The following is a 25,889-nucleotide window of genomic DNA, read 5'->3' on the forward strand; positions in this document are numbered from 1 at the left end:
TAGTGACAATGTTGGACCCCCAGGTACTTAAAGCTGCTTACCCTGTCCACGATAGCCCTGTTTATCCACAGTGGTGTGTGTGTCCCCTGCTGTGTTCTCCTAAAATCCACGATCAGCTCCTTGGTTTTACCAATGTTCAGGAGCAGGCTGTTGTCCTGACACCAGCGTGCCAGTACATCAACCTCCCCCCGGTAGGCCTTCTCGTCGTTGTCAGAGATCAGCCCCACCACCACTGTGTCGTCCGCAAACTTCACTATGGAGTTGGAGCTGAACCTGGCCACACAGTCATGTGTGTAGAGTGAATACAGCAGGGGGCTCAGAACACAGCCCTGGGGGGACCCGATGCTCAGGGTGATGGTGTTGGAGGTCTGACCCCCCCACCCTGACCGCCTGAGGCCTTTCACTCAGAAAGTCCAGTATCCAGGCGCTCAGAACGGAGCTCAGACCCAGCTCAATCAGCTTGTCCACCAGTCTGGTGGGGACTATGGTGTTGAACGCTGAGCTATAGTCAATGAACAACAGTCTCACATAGCCCCCCTTCTGGCTGTCTAGGTGAGAGAGGGTGTTGTGTAGTACCTGAGACTGAGAGACCGCATCGTCAGTGGACCTGTTTGACCTGTATGCAAATTCACTGGGGAGGGAGGCACAAATGTAATCCTTAACCAGTCTCTCAACCTTTTGTAGTGTGGTAGTGAAAGGGTTAACCTTCTGTAGTGTGGTAGTGAAAGGATAACCTTCTGTAGTGTGGTAGTGAAAGGGTTAACCTTCTGTAGTTTGGTAGCGAAAGGGTTAACCCTTTGTAGTGTGGTAGTGAAAGGCTAACCTTATGTAGTGTGGTAGCGAAAGGGTTAACCTTCTGTAGTGTGGTAGTGAAAGGGTTAACCTTCTGTAGTGTGGTAGTGAAAGGGTTAACCTTCTGTAGTGTGGTAGTGAAAGGTTAACCTTCTGTAATGTGGTAGTGAAAGGTTAACCTTCTGTAGTGTGGTAGTGAAAGGTTAACCTTCTTCAGTGTGGTGGTGAAAGGTTAACGTTAGGTTATGACTATAACCAAGTTCTGTTAACACTTAGTGAACGCTCAGCGTTTCATGCATATATCTCGCTTCAGCATATATACACTGAATAATTTCACAAATGTACCTTTAAATGCCAGCATTCATCTGGCCACACCCCCATCCGCTTACCTATATAAGCAGGGATGGTGCCACACACTCATCTCCTTCCCAACAAATTTCACCACAATGAAAAATCAAGGGCCGCAGCGGCGTCTAGATGCTGAGCGTTCACTAAGTGTTAACAGAACTTGGTTATAGTCATAACCTAACGTTCTGTATCACACTAGCTCACGCTCAGCGTTTCATGCATAATAGGAGCTGAGCGGGAGCTAGAAGCTCGACAAATGTACCCTGCTGAGGCCCCCCACAACCATCAGATCAGGGAGGACCGAGCCCCCCCGACCCCCCCTAATGGAGGGCACCCCCCCTATTGGGGGCTTCACGGGAGGGCGACGGACCCGACCGTGCGAAGAGGCACTCAAGCAACTCAACGCACAGGGTGAGCAGACCGTGGCTTGACCCCACGACTACACACACGCACAACCCGCATGCCACCCGGGAACGAACGGAGGGAAAAACCTCGTTACTGCCCCCAGAATCACGGGGTCAAGGGTAAACCCAACCCCGTGGCAAGGCCGTAGCAGCGGAGCGCGAAGGAAGACCCAGACCCACCAAAGGGACTGGACCCCCTGGAACGGGGGCCCGGAGAAGTCCATGATGCCAGCATCAAGACCCCACCAGGTGGGCACTTAGTGACCCCGCCCCCCACATCGCCAGCATATTCGGACAAAGGCCCCTCAGCCGAGCGGGCCCTGTCCCCCCAATAGTACACCGCCTGGCACACTGACCCTGCAGAACAGGCAGTCAGCATGGCCGTAAGCACACAAAAAAGGTTAACCAACGGAAGCAGGCAGCGCACCGGGGAAAAACCAGGCAACAGGCTATTAACCCTAGCCTGGAGACTGCGGACGAGACAGGCGCCAGAGGGGACAGCTGAACACAGCCGCCCCGGCGGAAGGAGCGTAAGCTGGCGGTGTTGCATGACCAAGCCTCCATTTAAAAACCCCCACCCAGAGGGGTTGAGGCAGAGAAGGCTGACACGATCGGCAGACGTCATGAACATGCAGGGGCACCCTCAAACGGTGAACCCGGGAGTTGACACTGCTCCAACACACCAGGGAATCAACCACCTTGGTGTTACCCAATGCGGTGGTTGTTCCTATAACCCCTCAAGAAAAAACTCCAAAACACACCTGCGGGTATACACCGGCTATACCGCAGTACAAGTGTTTCAGTTTTCAAAAAAGGGTTAACCCAGGCCTACGGGTCGACGAAACATTACTTCGGACCGGGCCTGGCGATACGGGAAGCACAGGGTCACCAGAGGAGGTCAAAGACCATCCCAACAGGCCCCTCTTCGCCATGCGTGAGAGAGGAGCGAAAAAGAATGGAGAACCCGCCCCTAAGCACACCGTACTTGGTATTCCCAGGCGGTCTCCCAACCAAGTACTAACCAGGACCAACCTGTGTAGCGGCCGAGATCTGACGAGATCGAGCGTGTACAGGTTGACATGGCCGTAAGCCATTACGACAGTGCTGAGTAAAAAACGTACCCAACCAGGGTCTCCATAGTGCTTAACCCTGTGACACCCGGACCAACCTGGCATTTTTCCCCCTGAAAAAAGCCCAAGTCCCTCAGGGTACCAGAACAGCAGATCTGCATCCCCGGCGGACAACGGGTTCAACTGATCCGGACCAGCGTGACCAGAACCAGTCCCGTGCCCTAACCACGCCTACTCCAGGAGAAAGGGCAGATATGCGTGTCGATCTTAACATGAAAAGAAGGCGCCACCCAGACGTTCGGACGAACCGCGCCTGGTGGCCCACCACCAGGGCGTGAGACCCCTCTACATATGTTCAGATCCATTCTGTCATCATCCCCCAGACATGAACGAGAATCCGTCGATAACCAACCCAGGTTGTGGGATGTGGTCGTCGGAAGAGGAAAAACCCCCATCCCAGTTGCTTTATAAAAACGCCGTTTTAACCCCAAGCAACCAAGGCGTGCCAGTCAGTCGCCTGTTTACAGCGAGCTAGCACTATACGTGCGTCGGGACACACCCACATCAATGAACAGGCTATTTAGACCTGTCATTGAATCCCCAAGGCGCCCAGGGGAACGACAAGAGGGGTGTGACACTTCCTAACTCCAACACTTTTTGAATAGAAAAGAAGGAAGCACCAACAGTATGTATCCCAGTCTACACAGCCGGGGGTAAACATTTTTCACATTTTTACATCCCACCACCCTCCCATAGGAAGGAGACGGGAATCCCCAGAGAGACTTCCCACGCGAGCTGTACAGATTGAAAAGAATATATTGCACCTTGAGCCATGTAAAAAATTGGTTTTTAGGGCTCTCCGGGGAAGAGGCACTGAAACCATACACACTCAATAATCGAATTGAATCGAATACATACACAATAGAATAGGACACCTTCTAGAGGGTCCACTCACTTTGACAATCTGAGGAGGAAGGCTCTGTACTCTGATGGAGGCTCCCTCACATGGAAGGAGGAGTCCGAACTCACAGAAGGCCCAAATAGGCGCTTGGTGAGGAGGAGCCCTGACCACCCCCCCGAAACAGATCCATCACATGGACCTGAACATCACACGGAAGTCCTACCAACAGAGACGCGCACGGTGACGTACTCTATGGCGGGGGAATTTCTGCGGTGCACACGCCCAATATTCCAGGCCGTGGGACCAGGAAACTGTGTGTCACATGACACACACAACCCATCATCACCTACAAAAAATGGCAAAAACACTCTACAGAGGAACGCCGTTTTTCATAATGAGAGAATACATAATTCTCGATTAGTATCGGCCACAGGCCTTGCTAAGCACACACGACAGCGACCAAACAATCTTTTCTTTTAGGAAAATAAAGTTTCTCCAGCAGTCATAGCACAACCTCAGCAATCAAGCTAAGGGTTACATCGCATCCCTACCACACAAAGACACAATGTAGTGCAACAACATGTCTGATAGGAGGATGAAAAAGTCCCAGGGAACCGGGGGAAAACACAATCCTCCTACTTTACCCTTAATACGGCCAGTTAAAACAGGAAACCTGTTAATATGTGAACACACTGTTCATTGTCATCACAGGCTGAGAAACGAATATTCTTTCACTCATTTGTCACTAAGCATAGCTTCATAGGTTAGTTACCTTAGTTGTGAGTACACGGTACATAAAAACACACATGATGTTTCTCACACAACAACCAGATCATTTTCACATCTGTAACAACAACCCGATTTGCCCGGAGAAGCTAATTACCAGTGACAAGACAGTTCACACAAAACTCGCGTCGTATCCCAAATGTATTGCAGCAACACACGTTTTTGGAAAACAGCGTTATTTACAAAACATGTAGAAGGTAAAGCAAGAAGACGCGTATAAGGTCTGGCCAAACCTTTGTCCTACCCGGAGCGTAGATCAGCGAAGTGCAGTCTCAAGACACCGTAGAAAACACAGCCATCCTGTGTTGTTCGATCTGGGCAGCGTCGCCGCTCCACCCGTCGCTACGGTCCCCTTTTTGACGCAATCCTTGCCGTCCTGGCTCAGGGCAGGGTCGACGAACATCCCCTGTCAAAGATGACGTCGTAGTCAAGAGTGTAAAACATGTTATAATCAAAGCACGTTCAACAGAGTAGCATTAAGCTAACGGCCGCTCCAATCGTCGGTCGCTACTGCCCCTGCTCGCGAGACGCCGAGCGAACGGCGCACGCGACCAGAGGGGAGCTCGCGGCGGCGTGCGAGTAGCCGGAGCTACCCCGCGCTGGCCTTGGCCGATAGCAGCAAGCTAACGTTTCCTAGTGATCACAACAGGCTAGCGCCGCAGCTAACAGCTGACTGGCTAACAGTAGGCCAAACCTCTGTAGGCCACGCAGTGATCCCAGCAGGCTAACGCCGCAGCTAACAGCTGACTGGCTAACCGTAAGCTAAGCAGCTATCACCTGAACTTGTACACAATGATATAACACTCACCCAGACAGGCCGCCGTTCTGAAACCCTCCTCACTTTTTAAGAGAAAAGAGAAACAAGATGTCAACACAGCTTTACAACAGTGATTTTACCAACACCCGACGGAGCCAGCACAATACCAAACTGGCCTGTGTAGCTGACTTGAACATAGATCTTCCGCTATCGAACATCTATGCACATATCTCCTCGTGAAGGAATACTCTCATTTGGATATGAAAGAAGGGGCTACACGGTGACAGAGAGATACCCACTCGTCCAGAAAACACAGGGATCACCAGTGTTAATGGTCGCGGCCCACTAGTTAAAACTATAATGGTCTTCAGACCAAGGTCTTCTGTCGCCTAGGAGGCTGAACAAAGGACCCTAGCCTGGGGCCGGTTTTCATAAACATTGTCAATTAGCCCCCATAGCACTAACAGACAAGTGAAGCCTGCCAGCAACAGTACTCACCCAACCTGAAACCCACCGCTTCTCACAACAGCGGCGCGTCCTACAGTTCAGCCGTGGCCTGAAAGGTTTCACCCCAACCAACACAGCAAGGAACTGCAGTTGAGAAGCATGCAGCGGCGTGCTCCCAATACGAAAACCGTGGAGGGTTTTAGAATGATCACCATCTTCCAGACACTCCAGTGACGAAGACAACATTGCCGTATTTTCTCGAAAATAGTGAGAGAGAAAATAAAGATATGATGTCAACGTATCTCCTTGTTCTTCCTTTCCTTGTAAACATTGCTTTTCCAGTCAATATTTTTCTCCACGTCAAGTGGGCATATGAGCAACACGTTGCTTGTGATGAAATTTGAGAAGGAGATGAGTGTGTGGCACCATCCCTGCTTATATAGGTAAGCGGATGGGGGTGTGGCCAGATGAATGCTGGCATTTAAAGGTACATTTGTGAAATTATTCAGTGTATATATGCTGAAGCGAGATATATGCATGAAACGCTGAGCGTGAGCTAGTGTGATACAGAACCTTCTGCAGTGTGGTGGTGAAAGGGTTAACCTTCTGTAGTGTGGTAGTGAAAAGTTACTCTTCTGTAGTGTGGTAGTGAAAGGGTTAAGCTTCTGTAGTGTGGTAGTGAAAGGGTTAAGCTTCTGTAGTGTGGTAGTGAAAAGTTAACCTTCTGTAGTGTGGTAGTGAAAGGGTTAACCTTCTGTAGTGTGGTAGTGAAAGGTTAACCTTCTGTAGTGTGGTAGCGAAAGGTTAACCTTCTGTAGTGTGGTAGTGAAAGGTTAACCTTCTGTAGTGTGGTAGTGAAAGGTTAACCCTTTGTAGTGTGGTAGTGAAAAGGGTAATGTGAAAATTGGGTCACTAGAAAAAATCTAACTAAACTGAATTGAAAGCAGCTTCTGGTTGATGCCAGTGTAAAATACATGCTACCTCATCACCCTGTACCCAGCCGTCTTACCAGATGAGTGAAACATGTGACAGTATTATTCCTACAGTGATGAACGAGACGTGTCTCCTTCCTCATACCTGGGCCAGGCAGCGCAGCGCTCTGTCAGTGAGAGCCAGGCGCTGGGGGGCGCGGCAGGGCAGCGAGCTCAGGTTGGCTTCAGCCATCTTGTCCAGGAAGGCAGGACACACAGAGTCAGGCAGGGCTCTTATCGTCCACGGCCTGGGGGGAGATGCAGGCGAGGAGGGCAGCAAGGCAACCGTTTGACCAGTTATATAATGACAAATAAATGAGAAGGGACGTCATCAGCAAGTAAACAGCACACAACAACAGTGTGTGTGTGTGTGTGTGTGTGTGTGTGTGTGTGTGTGTGTGCGCGCGCGCGTGCGTGCGTAAGACAGACAGAGAAAGCGAGAGAGTGAGTTACAGTTTTTCTCAATTGCTTTGGTGCATTTCTCTGATCAGAATTAAAGTTCTCATAACTGTTAGTGCATTTCTCAAAACAATTAGTACAAACTGCAAAACCTAGGTGATAACATGCAGAAGCGTGTCACTTGCTCAAAATGGATAATTCATTCCTCAAAAGCAAGTATTCATGTCAATGAAAGTGTCACTGTCATCAAAATGAAAAGTCCTGACACCATTGTTTATGAACAAGATAGTCAAATGGCTTTGCCATGTTTTCGTTATGACAGTTCACTCTGTAAGTGTTTTCCAATGCAAAAAAAGTCAGATCTTGGTGACACTTTCTGAAAATGCTCAAGACAGCACTATACACTATTTGCACAGCCATTTGAAATCTACAGTTACACATTGCTGTATTTATTGAGGTAAATGAGTACAAGACACGTATGTTTCACATTTTTACTGCATATGCTCTTTGCAATTTTTATTTGTTCACAGCATTGTGCAAAAGAAAAATACAAACTAATTTACAACAAACATAAGAAACACCCTTTGGCCTTTGGGTAGAGCTGTGCACAACTGTAAACAATATTGCAGTACATATTGGAACTGAATTGGAACATACAACATACACAGTACTGTAAATCATTCATTCACATCCAGACGTTCCTGTCTGTCTGGCTATTGGATTCAGGAATGGGGAGTAGGGAGGGAGATATTCCACCAGCATCCTTTCATGTGCTGCAAACCACTGTGTGACCAGAATTGCGTGGTGAAAACGCACATTATCCCATACAACAACGTATTTGGTCAGATGGTCGCCATTTAGACCCCTCTCATTCTCAGGGACTATGTCCCTGTAAAGAGTGTCTAAAAAAGTCAGCAGATGTTGTATGGACCAATGCGGGGCATATGGGTGAGGACGCCGTTTTCTGAGATGGCTGCACACATTGTAATATTCCCTCCTCGTTGGCCTGGGACATCAGTGGTTGCTCTCTGTCCAATGCGATTCCTTCCACACCTTCTACCTTTTGCCAGATTGAAACCCGCCTCATCAACATATTTGAATGTGTGCAGCGATTCCCTGGCATCCAGCTCCATGCAGGGGAAAAATTATAAAGAAATGTATAAAATTTGCTTGACAGATTTTGACAACTAGTTCAACATATTTGTATGTAATGACTCAAGCAATGAAATGAGGACTATTAGTTTTATAGGGAATGACTATTCAGCAGTCATAAGTATAGTTAATTTTGACTGACATGACCTAAGCAAATGATAATGTTATAAAACAGCAGAGAATTGTATGAAAGCAATTGATGCATGTCCAAAAGTATTTGCAATTTGTTCGGAGGAATGAGAAACTGCTACTATGATGTGCACAAATTACAAAATGTTGTGGAGGTTGAACTAACAGTTATGAGAACTTTAATTCTGATCAGAGAAATGCACCAAAGCAATTGAGAAAAACTGTAATGAGAGAGAGAGAGACAGAGAGAGAGAAGAGAGACAGAGAGAGAGACATAGCAAATAGAGATACAAGAGAGAGACAGAGAAGAGAGAGAGGAGAGAGAGATAGAAAAAGAAAGGAGAGAGAAAGAGACAGAGAAAACAGAGAGAGGCAGAGATGATCGGAGAGCGAGAGACACAGAGAGAAGAGAAAGACAGAGATGCAAGGAGAGAGATAGAGATAGAGAAGAGAGACAGATGAGAGGAGAGTGAGAGAGAGACAGAGAGGAGAGGAGAGAGACAGAGACGAAAGAGACAGATGATCGGAGAGCGAGAGAGAGAGACAGAGAGAAGAGAGAGAGAGAAGAGAGACAGATGAGAGGAGAGTGAGAGAGACAACGAGAAGAGAGAGAGAGAGAGACAGAGAGAAGAGAGAGAGAGAAGAGAGACAAATGAGAGGAGAGTGAGAGAGACAACGAGAAGAGAGAGAGAGACAGAGAGAGAGAGAGAGAGAGAGTTGGCTTACGGCAGGTGGATGAGTAGGAATGTGGGGATGTCATCCAGCTCCTCTTGAGAGATGTTTTGGAAATAGACTGGCCTCTGGTTCTCTAGGCTCTCAAACAGCTTCCGGGCAGCACAGCACACCTGCAAGAGGTGACCATTCATAAACAGTTTTTCAAACTGTTGATGACATCATTGGAGAGGGGGGGGGGGGGGGGGGGGGGGTTACCCTTGAAGCACTATAGCACTATTGGATTTTCACTACTATCCTTTGTACTACTAGACTACTAGAAAGGGGAACTCTACCCACATCATGGGAAGTATATCAACATGATTTGATGTGTCCTGCTGTTTTCTGGTAGCCTGTGTGTGCATGTGTGTGCATGTGTGTGCGTGTGCGTGTGTGTGTGTGTGTGTGTGGACATTGGAAACTGCATGCTTGCACCTCAGTGCGTGAGTGACTGGGAGAGAGAAACGGAGATCAACTTGACTTGCTTGGCTATTTTGTCACCTGTCATGATGACGTTGATGCATATTAATTTGTCATAGCCTGCATCCGCTGTTATACGTGATAAGGCCAGTCAGTGCATGTGGTGGTCTTCAGACTTGTAAGTGCGCCTGCTATTGGGGAGACCTATTGATCTTGAACAATTAAAGATATGTACGTGTGCTTCTTGTTGGGAGTGCTGACTCCTCTATTGCTTGGCCATTTATTGATGACATTGTTTAACCTTCTGTAGTGTGCTAGTGAACGGGGTAACCCTTTGTCGTGTGGCAGTGAAAGGGTTAACCTTAAGTATTGTCGCAGTGAAAGGGTTAACCATTTGGTAGTGAAAGGGTTAATGAAACTCTAAATGCGCCTGTCGCTGGGGTGACAACCTCTCTATTGCTCTGCCTATATGTTATTGATTGCTCTATGCAGCTCATCCAGTCCTTCGGATGAGACGCTAAACCGAGGTCCTGAGTGAAATTCCCAATCAGGTCTCTGACATCAATGCCACCTAAATAATCCCTCCCCCCTTAATTGGCTGATATCAATCCCTGTCTCCTGAGCCGTTCAGCCATTGTGTAGTGTGATGTGTGCCTGGTGCCAGTGTATGGCAGCCATTGAGCCTGCGTAGCCCAAGGTTGGGTGCTACCAGTGGTGGTGAAGGAGGCAATTTAGCGCTTTGAGTCTGAGAAAAGCACTATATAAATGTAATGAATTATACAGTACGTCGTCTGTTGGTGTCTCCAGCTGTAAACCACAAACGCATCTTGTTTGACCATAGGTTCTATAGAATTATGAAGCTCATATCCTATGTAATGCATTTGATTATAGGTCATATATGTGTAGATAGATGTGACAAGCTCCTCTATGTCTAGGCTATTGAAAATATATTGCTTTATCTCCGACAGGTGCATAGACAAAGCAATTTAAGATTTTATTATTACATTTTTGAAAGCATAACTGCTGTGAGAGAGACTAGAGAAAAGTATTTTTTTAGTGGATTCATGCCAACTGTCAATCATGTCAAGATATGAAATGCCAGGGCCAGATTTTGCTTCGAGCGCCACACTCTCTCTCTGTGTGTGTGTGCGTGTGCGTGTGCGTGTGCGTGTGTGTGTGTGGGTGGGTGGGTGTGTGTGTGTGGGTGTGTGTGTGTGTATACCTTGACTTTAGCGTGTGCGTGTGTGTGTGTGGGTGGGTGGGTGTGTGTGGGTGTGTGTGTGTGTATACCTTGACTTTAGCGAGTGTGTGTGTGTGTGTATACCTTGACTTTAGAGAGCCATCGTGAAGTGTCCGTTAGAGTCTGGGCCATTGCCTTGGCGTCGTCATCAGGTATTCCGTCAATCATCTTACAGGCCAGGCCCTGAATGGCTGGGCCCACTAGCTTCCTGTTCCGGCCAATCAGTGTCAAGATGGGAAGGGATGACAGAGAGTAAGCCTCGCTGCATGTCTCAGTCACTGGTGTAAATACAACATGCACAGAGAGCAGCAGGTGTCTGTCTCACCGAATGTCTTTGAGCCGGATCTGATTTCCCCCCATTATCTTTCTGAGCAGATAAGCAAACTGGGGGGAAAAGGAGAGAGATGTTGTTATTGGGTTTTTAAAGTCCACCTGCCTGACATTAGAGTGTTAATTATAACATTACTCAGTACAGAGAGGAAATAATCAGCAGTGGTGTAGTGAGGTGGTGTAGTGAGGTGGTGTAATGTGGTGTAGTGAGGTGGTGTAATGTGGTGTATTGAGGTGGTGTAATGTGGTGTAGTGAGGTGGTGTAGTGAGGTGGTGTAATGTGGTGTAGTGAGGTGGTGTAATGTGGTGTAGTGAGGTGGTGTAATGTGGTGTAGTGAGGTGGTGTAGTGAGGTGGTGTAATGTGGTGTAGTGAGGTGGTGTAATGTGGTGTAGTGAGGTGGTGTAGTGTGGTGTAGTGAGGTGGTGTAGTGAGGTGGTGTAATGTGGTGTATTGAGGTGGTGTAATGTGGTGTAGTGAGGTGGTGTAATGTGGTGTAGTGAGGTGGTGTAGTGAGGTGGTGTAATGTGGTGTATTGAGGTGGTGTAATGTGGTGTAGTGAGGTGGTGTAGTGAGGTGGTGTAATGTGGTGTAGTGAGGTGGTGTAATGTGGTGTAGTGAGGTGTAATGTGGTGTAGTGAGGTGGTGTAGTGAGGTGTAGTGAGGTGGTGTAGTGAGGTGGTGTAATGTGGTGTATTGAGGTGGTGTAATGTGGTGTAGTGAGGTGGTGTAGTGAGGTGGTGTAATGTGTTGTAGTGAGGTGGTGTAATGTGGTGTAGTGAGGTGTAATGTGGTGTAGTGAGGTGGTGTAGTGTGGTGTAGTGAGGTGGTGTAGTGAGGTGGTGTAATGTGGTGTATTGAGGTGGTGTAATGTGGTGTAGTGAGGTGGTGTAGTGAGGTGGTGTAATGTGGTGTAGTGAGGTGGTGTAATGTGGTGTAGTGAGGTGTAGTGTGGTGTAGTGAGGTGGTGTAATGTGGTGTAGAGAGGTGTAGTGAGGTGGTGTAATGTGGTGTAGTGAGGTGGTGTAATGTGGTGTAGTGAGGTGGTGTAATGTGGTGTAGTGAGGTGGTGTAATGTGGTGTAGTGAGGTGGTATAATGTGGTGTAATGTGGTGTAGTGAGGTGGTGTAGTGAGGTGGTGTAATGTGGTGTAGTGAGGTGGTGTAATGTGGTGTAATGTGGTGTAGTGAGGTGGTGTAGTGAGGTGGTGTAATGTGGTGTAGTGAGGTGGTGTAATGTGGTGTAGTGAGGTGGTGTAATGTGGTGTAGTGAGGTGTATTGAGGTGGTGTAATGTGGTGTAGTGAGGTGGCGTAATGTGGTGTAATGTGGTGTAGTGAGGTGGTGTAATGTGGTGTAGTGAGGTGGTGTAATGTGGTGTAGTGAGGTGGTGTAGTGAGGTGGTGTAGTGAGGTGGTGTAATGTGGTGTAGTGAGGTGGTGTAGTGAGGTGTAGTGAGGTGGTGTAATGTGGTGTAGTGAGGTGGTGTAATGTGGTGTAATGTGGTGTAGTGAGGTGGTGTAATGTGGTGTAATGTGGTGTAGTGAGGTGGTGTAATGTGGTGTAGTGAGGTGGTGTAATGTGGTGTAATGTGGTGTAGTGAGGTGGTGTAGTGAGGTGGTGTAATGTGGCGTAGTGAGGTGGTGTAATGTGGTGTAGTGAGGTGGTGTAATGTAGTGTAGTGAGGTGGTGTAGTGAGGTGGTGTAATGTGGTGTAGTGAGGTGGTGTAGTGAGGTGGTATAATGTGGTGTAGTGAGGTGGTGTAGTGAGGTGTAGTGAGGTGGTGTAATGTGGTGTAGTGAGGTGGTGTAATGTGGTGTAATGTGGTGTAGTGAGGTGGTGTAATGTGGTGTAATGTGGTGTAGTGAGGTGGTGTAATGTGGTGTAGTGAGGTGGTGTAATGTGGTGTAATGTGGTGTAGGGAGGTGGTGTAATGTGGTGTAGTGAGGTGGTGTAATGTGGTGTAGTGAGGTGGTGTAGTGAGGTGGTGTAATGAGGTGTAGTGAGGTGGTGTAGTGAGGTGGTGTAATGTGGTGTAGTGAGGTGGTGTAATGTGGTGGTGTAGTGTGGTGGTGTAGTGTGGTGGTGTAATGTGGTGGTGTAGTGAGGTGGTGTAATGTGGTGGTGTAGTGATGTGGTGTAATGTGGTGTAGTGAGGTGGTGTAATGTGGTGGTGTAGTGTGGTGGTGTAGTGTGGTGGTGTAATGTGGTGGTGTAGTGAGGTGGTGTAATGTGGTGGTGTAGTGATGTGGTGTAATGTGGTGTAGTGAGGTGGTGTAGTGAGGTGGTGTAATGTGGTGTAATGTGGTGTAGTGAGGTGGTGTAATGAGGTGGTGTAGTGAGGTGGTGTAATGTGGTGTAGTGAGGTGGTGTAGTGAGGTGGTGTAATGTGGTGTAGTGAGGTGGTATAGTCAGGTGGTGTAGTGAGGTGGTGTAATGTGGTGTAGTGAGGTGGTGTAATGTGGTGTAGTGAGGTGGTGTAGTAAGGTGGTGTAGTGAGGTGGTGTAATATGGTGTAGTGAGGTGGTGTAGTGAGGTGGTGTGGTGTAGTGGCGTAATGATGAGCTTATTACATTAAATTGAATAATGTACCACAACATTACAATATCGCAATTTCAAGCTGGCGTACAGTACAGTACAGTACCCACCACCACCTCATCCAACACTGAGATTCAAGGGTGAAAAGCGAGAGGAGAGTAACCTGCGCACGGCTCCATCTTTTGTCCCCCAGGTCGTCCAGAGAGAGCGTGGTGTTCTCCAGGGTGGCCAGGGAAAGACTCCTGAGCAAGGCGTCAGGCGCATTCTGCACCAACTCTGAGGCGCTCACACCTCTCAGCTACACAGGGTGAAGGAGAACTCATGTTTACCTCGATGAGGAGGATGATAAGAGGTACGCTGGTATCTAAACACACTTGGACCGACAATTAACATGTACAACAGTGCTGTATATACTGCATATTTACATTTATATTTTTACATTTACCACATATCCATATTTGACTGAATATACCTGCATATAACCACTCTATATACTTATACACCTGCATATAACCCATAGCTCTGTATGATAGCATGTACAATAATGCTGTATATACCGTATATATTTATTCTCACTGTATATATATCCACACATGACTGTACTTACCTGCACATAGTCGTTTTGATGTCTGCTGGCCAATATGACTTACTAGTATACCATACCTGTATCACTGTACATATTAATACTACAACTCTGTACATACATCTGATTAGCACTACACTCAGCAGTAGTAATTTGTATATTTTGTACCCAGTTTAATCACCTGTACATTACTATTGCACTTTACTGTTACATTTGCATTCTGGTTGGATGCCAAATTTGTTTTGTTGTACTGTACTTGTGCTGTATAATGACAATACATTTGAATCTAATCTAATCTAATCTAATCTAAGAATGCAAAGAAAGTTTATCCGTACATACATGATAAATCATTGTCTTTTGTGTTCAATATTCTTGCACTCCCCACGTTTCCTAGATGGTGATGGTTCAATGGTCCCAGAAGATGACTGGTTTTTACCTTCGCCTGAGGAAGACATGTTTTTTCACCCCCCTTTGTTTGGCTGTTTGTTTGTTTGTCTGTTTGTTTGCTGTCTGTGAACAAGATATCACAAAAAGTAGGCTAATAATGGCCAGATTGCTATACAATTAGCTTGGAACATGTGTGATTGATCGTATGTTACTCCTTCTGCGTTGTGTTAAATGTCGATGCCCCGAGGGAGTTTCGAACACGGGTCTCCCAGGCCGTGGGCGACAACATAGACCGCTGCACTAAGAGGTGAATTCACTCCTCGGTACCGTATCTATGTGTCTATTAACCCTGTTATGCGGAAGTGAGTTTAACTCGCAGCCCGCTTACTGCCACAGTCGCTTCACAACACACACGTTCATCGTGACTGTGGATATTACTCACTGACCTCCGTTACACTGGCATGACCCCAAATGGGGGACATTTATTGATTTTGGTGACCCCGTGATGCCTCCTCTGGATTAGATTAGATTAGATTAAAATGTATTGTCATTATATAGCACAAGTACAGTACAATAAAATTTAAATCAATCAATCAATCACTCCTCAAATTGACATCAGTTACCCCCCCCCCCATGGACTCACCCCGACCAGCAGGGCCTTCCTCTGTGCCTTGCTCATCCTCTCCGTCATGGTCCTCAGGACCTCTCTACCCAGAAACATCTGGAGGTTGACCCCCGTGAGACTCGAGGTCCACACTCCGCTAAGAGCCGGTCCCAGGTCTATGAGGTCATCACCAGACATCTGTAATAGTAACACAAACAATACCAATAATAATAATAATAATAATCCTGTAAACTACTTTTTTATGCAGGACCTGTCGCAGAGTTCTTTAATTGGCATGCAACGACACTCAATGTTAGCGGCACACACACCGGAACACACACGCATGCATTGTCTGTAGGATCGCCGATGCGATACTCCTCTGCGCTTAACCCATCCCGTCGTCCTTCCCCCCAAGGGCAGCCGGGAGCAGACGAGGGCTGTGGCGTGAGCCACGCCCGGGGACCATCCAAGTGCTCCTGCCCGTCTACGTCACGGACGCGACAACGTTAGCAATCTGTTGTTTTGCATGTTTTTCCATTGGGTTTCTCTTATCGGGGGGGGGGACCCTTGCGAGCACGGGGAGAACATGCAAACTCCACACAGAAAGGCCCGTAACTGGCATCATGGAAACCTGGTCCCCAAGAGGGAATCGAACCCTGGACCTTCTTGCTGTGAGGCGACAGTGTTAACCACTACACCACCATGCCGCCACGGTGACTCGCCACTCACTACTAATGAGTTGGTCACAGTCAACCAGCACCTGCTAACGGGTCGGACCAACTAGCTTGGGGTGCTTCACTGGACTGCATTGGCATGAAGTTAACTTGATTTTAACTTCATGCAAGGACATCCGGCCAAAGCGACATGCCTGGTTCATGAAATCCAGATCAAACTGTCATACTAGGCGTTGCAGATCAAATATAAATCAAACGATCCGGCAATTGCATAGCCTATTACTCGCCTAAAATCTCGTCAGAAACATATTTTAGTGAACCCTTCAGGTGGAAAAAGAAAAGGTTTATTTGAAAAACAGAAAATGCCCCTTTAGGGATCCCTGACGTCAAAATCATCACCAAATATACTTAATCTAAGGGATTATATGTCAGCGCTCCATGGCAGGTAATTCACTGCTTTTTATTTACATTTGAGATAATAATCACACACAATAGACACAACGGGCGGTGGTCTCTGTACTACATTCTGTTGTGGAAGGACAGCACATTCACTGAGAAACTTACACTGCATCAGGGTAAGACATTTTAAGTAATTTAGTAATATCTTTAAACTGAGACTTGATTGCTGACCTGACCAGCTGACTTGATTAAGGGGCGTGTTTAGAGCGGCCATTTTGTTTCCTTAAGTGACCCATTAAAGGCTGCTTCCTGCTTAAAGACAGCACTTATGTACTGAGTGTGCTATCAAAGGCCTGTCACTGCTTAAAAGCAGAACCTCAGCCTCTCCTGGAATCACTCTGTACTACATTCTGTTGTGGAAGGACAGCACATTCACTGAGAAACTTACACTGCATCAGGGTAAGACATTTTAAGTAATTTAGTAATATCTTTAAACTGAGACTTGATTGCTGACCTGACCAGCTGACTTGATTAAGGGGCGTGTTTAAAGCGGCCATTTTGTTTCCTTAAGTGACCCATTAAGGGCCAGGTGTTAGACAACACTAATTAGTGATTGGGATTTAAAGGCTTGCTGGCTTAGCGTCAGCGAAGCGTCAAGAAACGAAGAGGGACAAAGAAGAGTTTTCCTGGAGTTATCCGTATGGAATCCAGGGATCCACCTAGTGTTAAGTACACCATAATCCTATCTCCACTCTACTCCACTCTAAAAAAATCTCCCTTTCCCTCCCACTCTGCTATTTCTCTACTTCCTCCCTGCCACTCTTGACACCACAATGTGTCTCATACCTATATCCACAATCTGCTCCTCCAGAACAGATTCAACCCACCCACGGCAGTTTTCTAGCAACCCGGCTAATCTCTCCTACCCTCCTACAGCCACTAATACACCTGTCACAGTACGGGGAGGCTTATGGAATTGTCAATCAGCAGTCAAGAAAGCTGACTTAATTACTGCCTACGCCCATAGTCAAAATCTGCAGCTCCTGGCTCTAACTGAGACCTGGATAACCCCCAATAACTCATCAACACCTGCAGCATTATCTACAAACTATAACTTCACTCACACACCTCGACCTTCCAGACGGGGTGGAGGCACTGGCCTCATGACATCTCCTTCATGGGCTACCAACTTAACACCACTCCCAGAACTGTCACTCTCCTCTTTCGAATATCATGCAGTATCTGTCTCTAATTCTTTCAATCTCACCATTGTTACACTCTACCGCCCCCCAGGTCCGCTCGATCACTTCACAGATGAGCTGGACATGCTTCTAAGCTCCTTACCGGAAGATGGTACCCCTCTCCTTCTATTCGGCGACTTCAACCTGCCTGACTCATCTCAGTCAGTCATAGTAGTCTCCCTCCTACAATCGTTTGACCTGACTCCCACTGCCATGCCTCCCACCCACAAAGCAGGCAACTCCTTGGATCTCATATTTTGCCGTAACTCCAGCATCATTAACACCATGGTAACTCCTCTACATGTATCTGACCATTCCTTCATATCCTTCTCACTAACTCTCATGCTTAACCGAAAGGTCTTCACCCCAACTCAAACCGTCTCACTCAGACGCAACCTGGCCTCCCTATACCCCTCCACCCTCTCCTCTGACATACTATCCGCTCTACCTTTGAGTGACACCTTCTCTGCTCTCTCCACAGAGATGGCAACCTCCACCCTCCTCTCAGCCCTTACAACCTCCTTCGACAAGCTCTGTCCCCTCGTTGAGAAACCTGCCCGCCATTCCCCACCCAGTCCATGGCTGACAGATCCAGTGAGAGAACAAAGACAGGTCCTGAGAGCAGCTGAAAGGAAGTATAGAAAGTCACGCCTCACTGCTGACATCGACACATATCACAACCTCTTGTTAACATTCTCCAAAACCATTACTAATGCCAAAGCTTCTTTCTTTCACCATAGGATCGAGGCCTCTGCCAAGAATCTTCGCAAACTGCATGCTACCATGTCCTCCCTCCTCACACCCCCCGCACCCCCCCCTCCCTCATCTTTCTCTGCCGAAGACTTTGCGATCTTCTTTGAGGAAAAAGTGGAGAACATCCGCAGCTCCTTCTCCCAACCCCCACCCATTCCAAATGCTGAATCGAGAACCTCATCCTTCACTCTGTCATCTTTCTCTCCCATTACAGAAGCCGAGACCCTGACACTGGTAACGTCGAACCGTCCGACTACATGCCAGCTGGACCGGCTACCCTCCCCACTCCTCCAGACCATAGCACCAGACATCCTCCCATTCCTAACTGCAACCATCAACTCCTCACTCAACTCGGGGGTGGTCCCCACCTCCCTAAAACAAGCCAGAGTCACGCCCCTCATAAAAAAAACATCCCTGAACCCTACCGTCATAGGCAACTACCGCCCTGTCTCTCTTCTCTCATTCCTTTCTAAAACACTTGAACGTGCTGTATCCAACCAACTTACTGCTTATCTCTTACAGAATGACCTCCTAGACCCTAATCAGTCAGGCTTCAGGACTGGTCACTCCACAGAGACAGCCCTCATTGCGGTCACAGAGGCACTTCACTTAGCAAAAACGAAAGGCCTCTCCTCTGTCCTGATTCTCCTAGATCTATCTGCAGCCTTCGACACAGTCAACCACCAGATCCTCCTCGCGGCCCTCGCAGGAATGGGAGTGGCTGGCTCTGCGCTGACATGCTGTCATCATACCTCAATGACCGCTCCTACCAAGTGTCATGGAGAGGGACCCTGTCGGCCACCCGCCCCCTGCGGACAGGTGTCCCCCAGGGCTCAGTTTTAGGACCCCTTCTCTTCTCCTTCTACACTAAATCACTGGGTAACATTATCACGTCTCATGGCTTCTCCTACCATTGTTATGCCGACGATACTCAACTCTTCCTCTCCTTCCCTCCCTCAGATATCCACATCTCTGAGCGGATCTCGGCCTGTCTGTCCGACATCTCCGCCTGGATGACGACCAACCACCTCAAACTGAACCTAAGCAAAACAGAATTGCTCCACCTGCCGGCCAAATCCTCCCCCCTGACCGACCTTTCCATCACAGTCGAGAATGCAGCTGTGACCGCGTCCCCGACCGCCAAGAACCTTGGTGTTGTCCTCGACGACCAGTTGAACTTCTCTGCTCACATCGCAGCGACAACCAGAACCTGCCGATTCCTCCTGAGCAACGTCAGAAGGATCTGCCCCTTCCTGACAAAAGAAGCCACCCAACTCCTCGTCCAATCAACAGTCATCTCCCGCCTCAACTACTGCAACGCACTGCTCGCTGGCCTCCCGGCCACTGCCACTAAGCCTCTTCAACTCATTCAGAACGCAGCAGCCCGCCTGATCTACCGAAGTCGGCCCATGTCACCCCACTTCTTAGGGACCTGCAATGGCTCCCCATTGCTGCACGAATCCGCTTCAAGGCCCTCGACCTAGCATACCGTGCGGCAAAGGGAACCGCTCCCGCCTACCTGGTCAATGGTCTCTAACTACACACCCTCAAGACCCCTACGCTCTGCATCTTCTGGCCGCCTCAGACCTACTCCTATCCAAGCTCCGGGAGGGTCATCAAAGAGAAGTCGCCTATTCTCAGTCCTTGCCCCACAATGGTGGAATGAACTACCCACCCCAGTTAGGACAGCCGAAACACGTCCAATCTTTCGCCGTCGACTAAAGACGCACTTCTTCAACCATTATCTGAATTAAAAAAATAAAAATAAAAATCTAACCCTAACTAACCGTACTGTCATGCACTTGTCCTAATAAACTAACCTACACTGTAGCACTCAACACTTTGATGAACATTGTTGCTCAGCTGATAGAGTTGTGCCCTTCCTGATGGCTTGTCGTACAGAACATGTAAGTCGCTTTGGATAAAAGCGTCAGCTAAATGACTAAATGTAAATGTAAATGGTGTAGAATAGCCGTTCACGCTGTTGGCGGTGGTGCAGCCATACTTGCTAGCTAGGTTAATTGTCTTTGGTAATAAAGAACACACATGACTGCTCACATCGGTTCACTTGCCGGAAAGAGGAAGATTTATTTGGCGCTCTTACATTTATATGAAACGTGAATGTAACATACGTAAACATGCGTATGACATCACACAGCGTGAGTATGCAAATGAGATCAACACTCAACACACGCTCTTACGTTTCTCCCCTGCAGTAGTCTCTGCACCAGCTTCCTGGCCCTGGCCGGACGCCACTGGACCCCGGGCCCCTGGGCCCTGAGAGCGTCTCTGAGCGCCGGGACAGAGAACCGGGAGAGCTGTCTGGGGGAGAGCTCGCTCATGTAGCGATGCAGGTCCTCCGGCAGCACAGCTTCCTGTGACATCACTGTCCTGACCAGGCGCTTCTTCAGCTGGGGAGAGAGGGAGGGGGAGGGGGAGAGAGAAGAGAGAGAGAGAAGATAGAGAGATAGAGAGATAGAGAGATAGAGAGAGACAGAGAGACAGAGAGACAGAGAGACAGAGAGACAGATAGACAGATAGACAGATAGATAGATAGATAGATAGATAGATAGATAGATAGATAGATAGATAGATAGATAGATAGATAGATAGATAGATAGATGCTCTTAGTGCATTATCCATGCAAGCCCACAACAGATTTGGCTGAGAGTGCAAATAACCCAACCCCTGGGCACATCCTGATCAGAGCCTTAGCGACCACATCCTCATGACATGTCAACATGACATGATGCTGAGAATTGGGACACAAAGCCAGCATGGCAATTTTAACGAACAGCATTGTGCAGCAGTGCAGCATGGCGTGGAAGCAGCGCAGCCATGCGCTGAACACTGGGAGGCAGAACAGCTTAAACGGACCGCTCTCTTGACAGAGTTTCGGCCTTGTTGATTAGGATCGGTGCATTCCGATCAGCTGATTATTGAGGTGAACACCAGAGATTGCTTGTAAATCACACTCCCAAATGGACATTGCTCATCACAGTTGCACAGCTAAATACCCACATACATAATAGTGTTTATTGGATGCTCCGAAAAAAGCACCGTACAGTAAATGGTGCATTTATATAGCGCTTTTATCCAAAGCGTTCACACGGTGGAGGCAACCATGCAAGGTGCCAACCGGCACATTGGGAGCAGGTTGGAGGGGTTAAGTGTTTTGCACTTCGACACGCTACCCGGGAGGAGCGGGAATCTAACCGCTTTACCTCCTGAGCCACTGTCACCGCTAAGCTACATGGGATATTATGTCCAAACAAAAGGTCCACTAATGGCAGAACCTTCCTTGTTAAAACCATGTCTTTATAAAAGAAGAGGAGGAGGAAAGCAGCAGGAGAGGAGAGAGCGATACCTTCTTGCCTCTAGAGTTGCTGCAGTTGTCGAGCTGAGACAGTAAGCGTTTGATGAGATCCATGCTCCTGGGTGGGGCATCGTCATAGTAACAGGCCAGCGCGCCGAGCCTGAGGAGGACAATCGGCACGAAACTGGGGTTTATCCTGCTGTACAGTATATCAGTATGCTGATTCTAAGTAGGACAAATTGTGGTGATGTAAATACCAGGCAACAGTAACTGATCAGATACGATCCCCTGCTCACTTCTACATCGTCACACAGATGGTAAATGAGTTATGTTCTCCACACTCAAATGAATGCAAATCTAAAAAACAAACGCAAAAACGCAAAAACCTTATTTTGTTTTGCAGGCTAGATACCCAAGAAGGTGATGGTTGAAATGACCATACACAAATGCACTAAGGCCGACACACACACTTTTTCCTTCACACATGCAAATGCACCTGTCCACATGCTGCGAGAACTCTTCCTTGCTCCTTAAGCACACTTTTAAGATCCGCAGCAATCTCCTGGCCAGGAAAGGTTTCACCCTGGCCACCCTGAAGGAGGTGTTGAACTCAGGGGACTGGAAGAACTGGCATAGCTTGGAGAAGACAGCAGAGTGACAGACAAATATTATAGAGCTACAATATGAAATACGTCTGCTATTTAAAACTGTTTTGACTAGCTCTACACACACACACACACAGTATACACACACACACAGTATACACACACACACACACACACACACACACACACACACACACACACACAGTATACACACACACACACACACACACACACACACACACAGTATACACACACACACACACACACACACACACACACACACACACACACAGTAACAGTCGATACTAACAAGGCGACGTCACACAGCCAGACAGGTTACTACACACCTGGCCTTCAGCGATGTGTTTGACGTCGTCCACACCTAAGAGCGAGAGGAAGGGTCCCATCATCTTCATCATCTCCATCTTCAGCCACGCGACTTTGCGTGGGCAGCGGCCAAGCCTACCTGGAAGACCAGAAGAGAGTGTTTGACCCACAAACACAAACCACAATAATACTCATCACTATAGCGCAAAAAGGATGCAGTATGGAGGAGTCAAATCAGGTTCGTTTGTAATTATAGCTTGTTATCACATGTCTCAAGCCCCACGTTACATTGGAACACCCCCTGACCTTGACCCTCAGTGAGGATAAGGAACATCAAGCCTGTAAACCATCATAGACCGCCGGATGAAAAGTGAAATATTTCAATAATATTTTTTTAAAAAGGAAAGAAAAGGAAAATGTAAAGGTTTAGTGTCATCACTATGTAATTGTTGATATATCCAATATATATATCCACTATATTCCAATATCACTGTTATGATACAATATCACTGGGTCATAATACAATATCACTGTGTTATAATACAATATCACTGTGTTATAATCAGGGCTTGACGTTGACACCTGCCCACCTGCCCAGGGCTAGTGAAAATGCTGAGTGGCTAGTGACTTTGGAAAACCACTAGCCACAGTGGCTAGTGAGCCAAAAAGTTAACGTCAAGCCCTGCATAGGTGTGTCAATGATAATGTTCACAGCGTTTGGAGCAATAATATAATTGCTAGGTTCAACACAGCCAAGGCATAGGTGTGTCAATGATAATGTTCACGGCGTTTGGAGCAACAATGTAATTGCTAGGTTCAACACAACTCTTCCACATCTACACCCTCCATCTTGTCCCAGTCAGCCGTTGCCCCAACTGGAGCTCCTTTTGCGGCTGAGTCACTGGTCGCAGGCAGTAGTAAACAATGGAGTCAACAGTCAGAAGCACAGTTGTACAGTTGGCGTGTAGCAGTATGATTACAATGATACTGTCCCCAGCAGGGGTTAGTGAAGAAGAAATTACCTATATTTATTACTTTTTGGGTGGGGGCGCGAGTGCTGGGATTTTTGGCTAGTGAAAATGCTGAGTGGCTAGTGACTTTGGAAAACCAAAAGGTTTACGTCAAGCCCTGGTTATAATACAATATCACTGGGTCATAATACAATATCACTGGGTCATAATACAATATCCCTGTTATGATACAATATCACTGGGTCATAATACAATATCACTGTGTTATAATACAATATCACTGTGTTATAATACAATATCACTGGGTCATAATACAATATCACTGTGTTATAATACAATATCACTGTGTTATAATACAATATCACTGGGTCATAATACAATATCACTGTCATCATACAATATCACTGGGTCATACTCATAATACAATATCACTGTGTTATAATACAATATCACTGTGTTATAATACAATATCACTGTTATAATACAATATCACTGTGTTATAATACAATATCACTGTTATAATACAATATCACTGTGTTATAATACAATATAACTGTTATAATACAATATCACTATTATAATACAATATCACTGTTATAATACAATATCACTGTGTTATAATACAATATAACTGTTATATTACAATATCACTGTGTTATAATACAATATAACTGTTATAATACAATATCACTGTGTTATAATATAATATATCTGTTATAATACAATACCACTGTGTTATAATACAATATCACTGTGTTATAATACAATATCACTGTGTTATAATTAGGGCTGGGACTTTATCGCATTAATTGCGATTAATTAACTACAGAAAGAATTGTATTGTAAAAAATGTATGCATTTAATCGCATGATGATTTTTCTTTATTGTGTAGAATGTTACCTTTCAAAGGAGACCAGACTAATGCATGTGCTATAAGTATAAAGTATAATAAATCGCAAATTACTTCTTTTCTTAGTCTGGTTTGTTCATACAGAATACTGAAAAAATAAGAGAAATTGAGATCAATCAAGAGTTTTTTTTTTCCAATGGTCAACTGTTCTGGAATGTACTTGAAAGTACTGCATTTTACTTTTATCTCGAAAGTGCTTGAGTTCACAAAAGGTCCTTTGTGCTATATATATATTATTCCTAAAATTTCTGCACTTTGTTAAAAATTGCATTGATCTTTTGGTCTGTGTAGTAGCTAATACAGGACGTTGCTGCCTTAAATGTATGTATAATGTATATTCATATTCATTGATTCACTCGTATACCAAAATCCATTTTAATTGAAACATTTAGCTTTTCGCATCAAATATTGATATGCGATTAAAATGTGATTAATTTAGATTAATTAAATATAAAGTCTCTAATTAATTCGATTAAATTTTTTTATCGAGTCCCACCACTAGTTATAATATAATATCACTGTTATAATACAATATCACTGTGTTATAATACAATATCACTGTGTTAATACAATATATATGTTACTTATATAATACAATATCACTGGGTCATAATACATCACTGAGTAGACATCTAAAATACTGCTGTGGTGAAGCACATTTTATCCCTGTCTTTTTTTACTGCTGTGAAGCACTTTGAGCTGCAATTCTTGTATGAAAGGTGCTATACAAATAAAGTTTATTATTATTGTTATTACATCAGTGATGGATGTCGGAATGTATACCTTATTTTAACAGACAATACCACTTACAACACCTTTAATTGGAGGCAATTGCCATTAGAATCCTCAAACCATAGAGGTCTGGCCCAATCGGAGCAGCTTACTGGCCAAAGATAGTTTTTTATTGTTGTCATATTAGACAGAGCTGCAAAGCTGGAACATAAACCTAACCTTAACCAGAACTCTAACCTCAGTGAGACCTCACACCACACCAGAACATAAAAGAGATTTTATTTTGTGCTCATTGATTTCCAACCTAGACCGTAACAAGGATGTTGAGTCAGAGTTCGGTCTCACCAGGAGGTCGGACCAGTGGATTATTTTCAGGCCCGTCTTGCTGCGGACCGCCTGGGCTCTGGTTCTGGGCAGGTTTGGATCCGAAGGGTTTTAGTGGGTTTATCCTCTGTTTGGGTTTGGGCTTCCTGCCGCTCAGAGAGCAGTTGAAGTAGGTCTGGGTCGCCCACTCCTGGACCCACTGTCTGACCTGCACCCTCTGGTCCTGGGACAGGGAGCTGAACACCTCCCTCAGCATCTCCATCCTGGAGCCCACAGTGATGATGTCACAACATCGAAGGTAATATTAAAGCAGCGGAGGAGGCATTTACCAAGATACAGTATCTGATGCACATGTTACCCAGGGATCTGCAGTGATACCATTTTGAACAACATAACATGTGATATAATAACATACATCCTAAAAGTACATTAATGAAGGGTTCTTTTTCACAGGTGACCTGATATTCAGGTTGAAAGATTCCTGTGACCCCTATGGTTTAAACACCAATTTACAGGCACATGGCGCGGCTTTCACAGTGGCTTCTATGCGAAAAGCAGTTTTTCTTATGTCGAAATAATGGGGAAATATGATTAATTAAATTCACTATGACCAGGACCCCCCCCCCCCCCCCCCCCCTCCTCCAAATGCAAGACTCCAACGTTGGTAAAG

At 46.4% G+C, this 25,889-nt stretch overlaps 1 protein-coding gene across 1 annotated transcript in view; it reads right to left on the bottom strand.

Moving 5' to 3' along the window:
* The window catches only part of otoa (otoancorin), a gene marked incomplete at both ends in the record, with an annotated part of 33,443 nt that extends 7,962 nt beyond the window's left edge, over window positions 1–25,481 (bottom strand). The window contains 11 exons of the mRNA XM_084336663.1: window positions 6,583–6,724; window positions 8,883–9,001; window positions 10,612–10,735; window positions 10,853–10,911; window positions 13,557–13,691; window positions 15,007–15,165; window positions 20,236–20,445; window positions 21,402–21,510; window positions 21,847–21,986; window positions 22,303–22,421; window positions 25,241–25,481. Coding sequence (XP_084192789.1) covers window positions 6,583–6,724; window positions 8,883–9,001; window positions 10,612–10,735; window positions 10,853–10,911; window positions 13,557–13,691; window positions 15,007–15,165; window positions 20,236–20,445; window positions 21,402–21,510; window positions 21,847–21,986; window positions 22,303–22,421; window positions 25,241–25,481 — 1,557 coding nt within the window. The remainder of the gene's footprint in view (window positions 1–6,582; window positions 6,725–8,882; window positions 9,002–10,611; window positions 10,736–10,852; window positions 10,912–13,556; window positions 13,692–15,006; window positions 15,166–20,235; window positions 20,446–21,401; window positions 21,511–21,846; window positions 21,987–22,302; window positions 22,422–25,240) is intronic.
* Between the last annotated feature and the right edge of the window lie 408 nt (window positions 25,482–25,889).

This window comes from Notolepis coatsorum (assembly GCF_963971535.1).
Source record: "Notolepis coatsorum genome assembly, chromosome: 19".
NCBI classification, from domain to species: Eukaryota; Metazoa; Chordata; class Actinopteri; order Aulopiformes; family Paralepididae; genus Notolepis; species Notolepis coatsorum.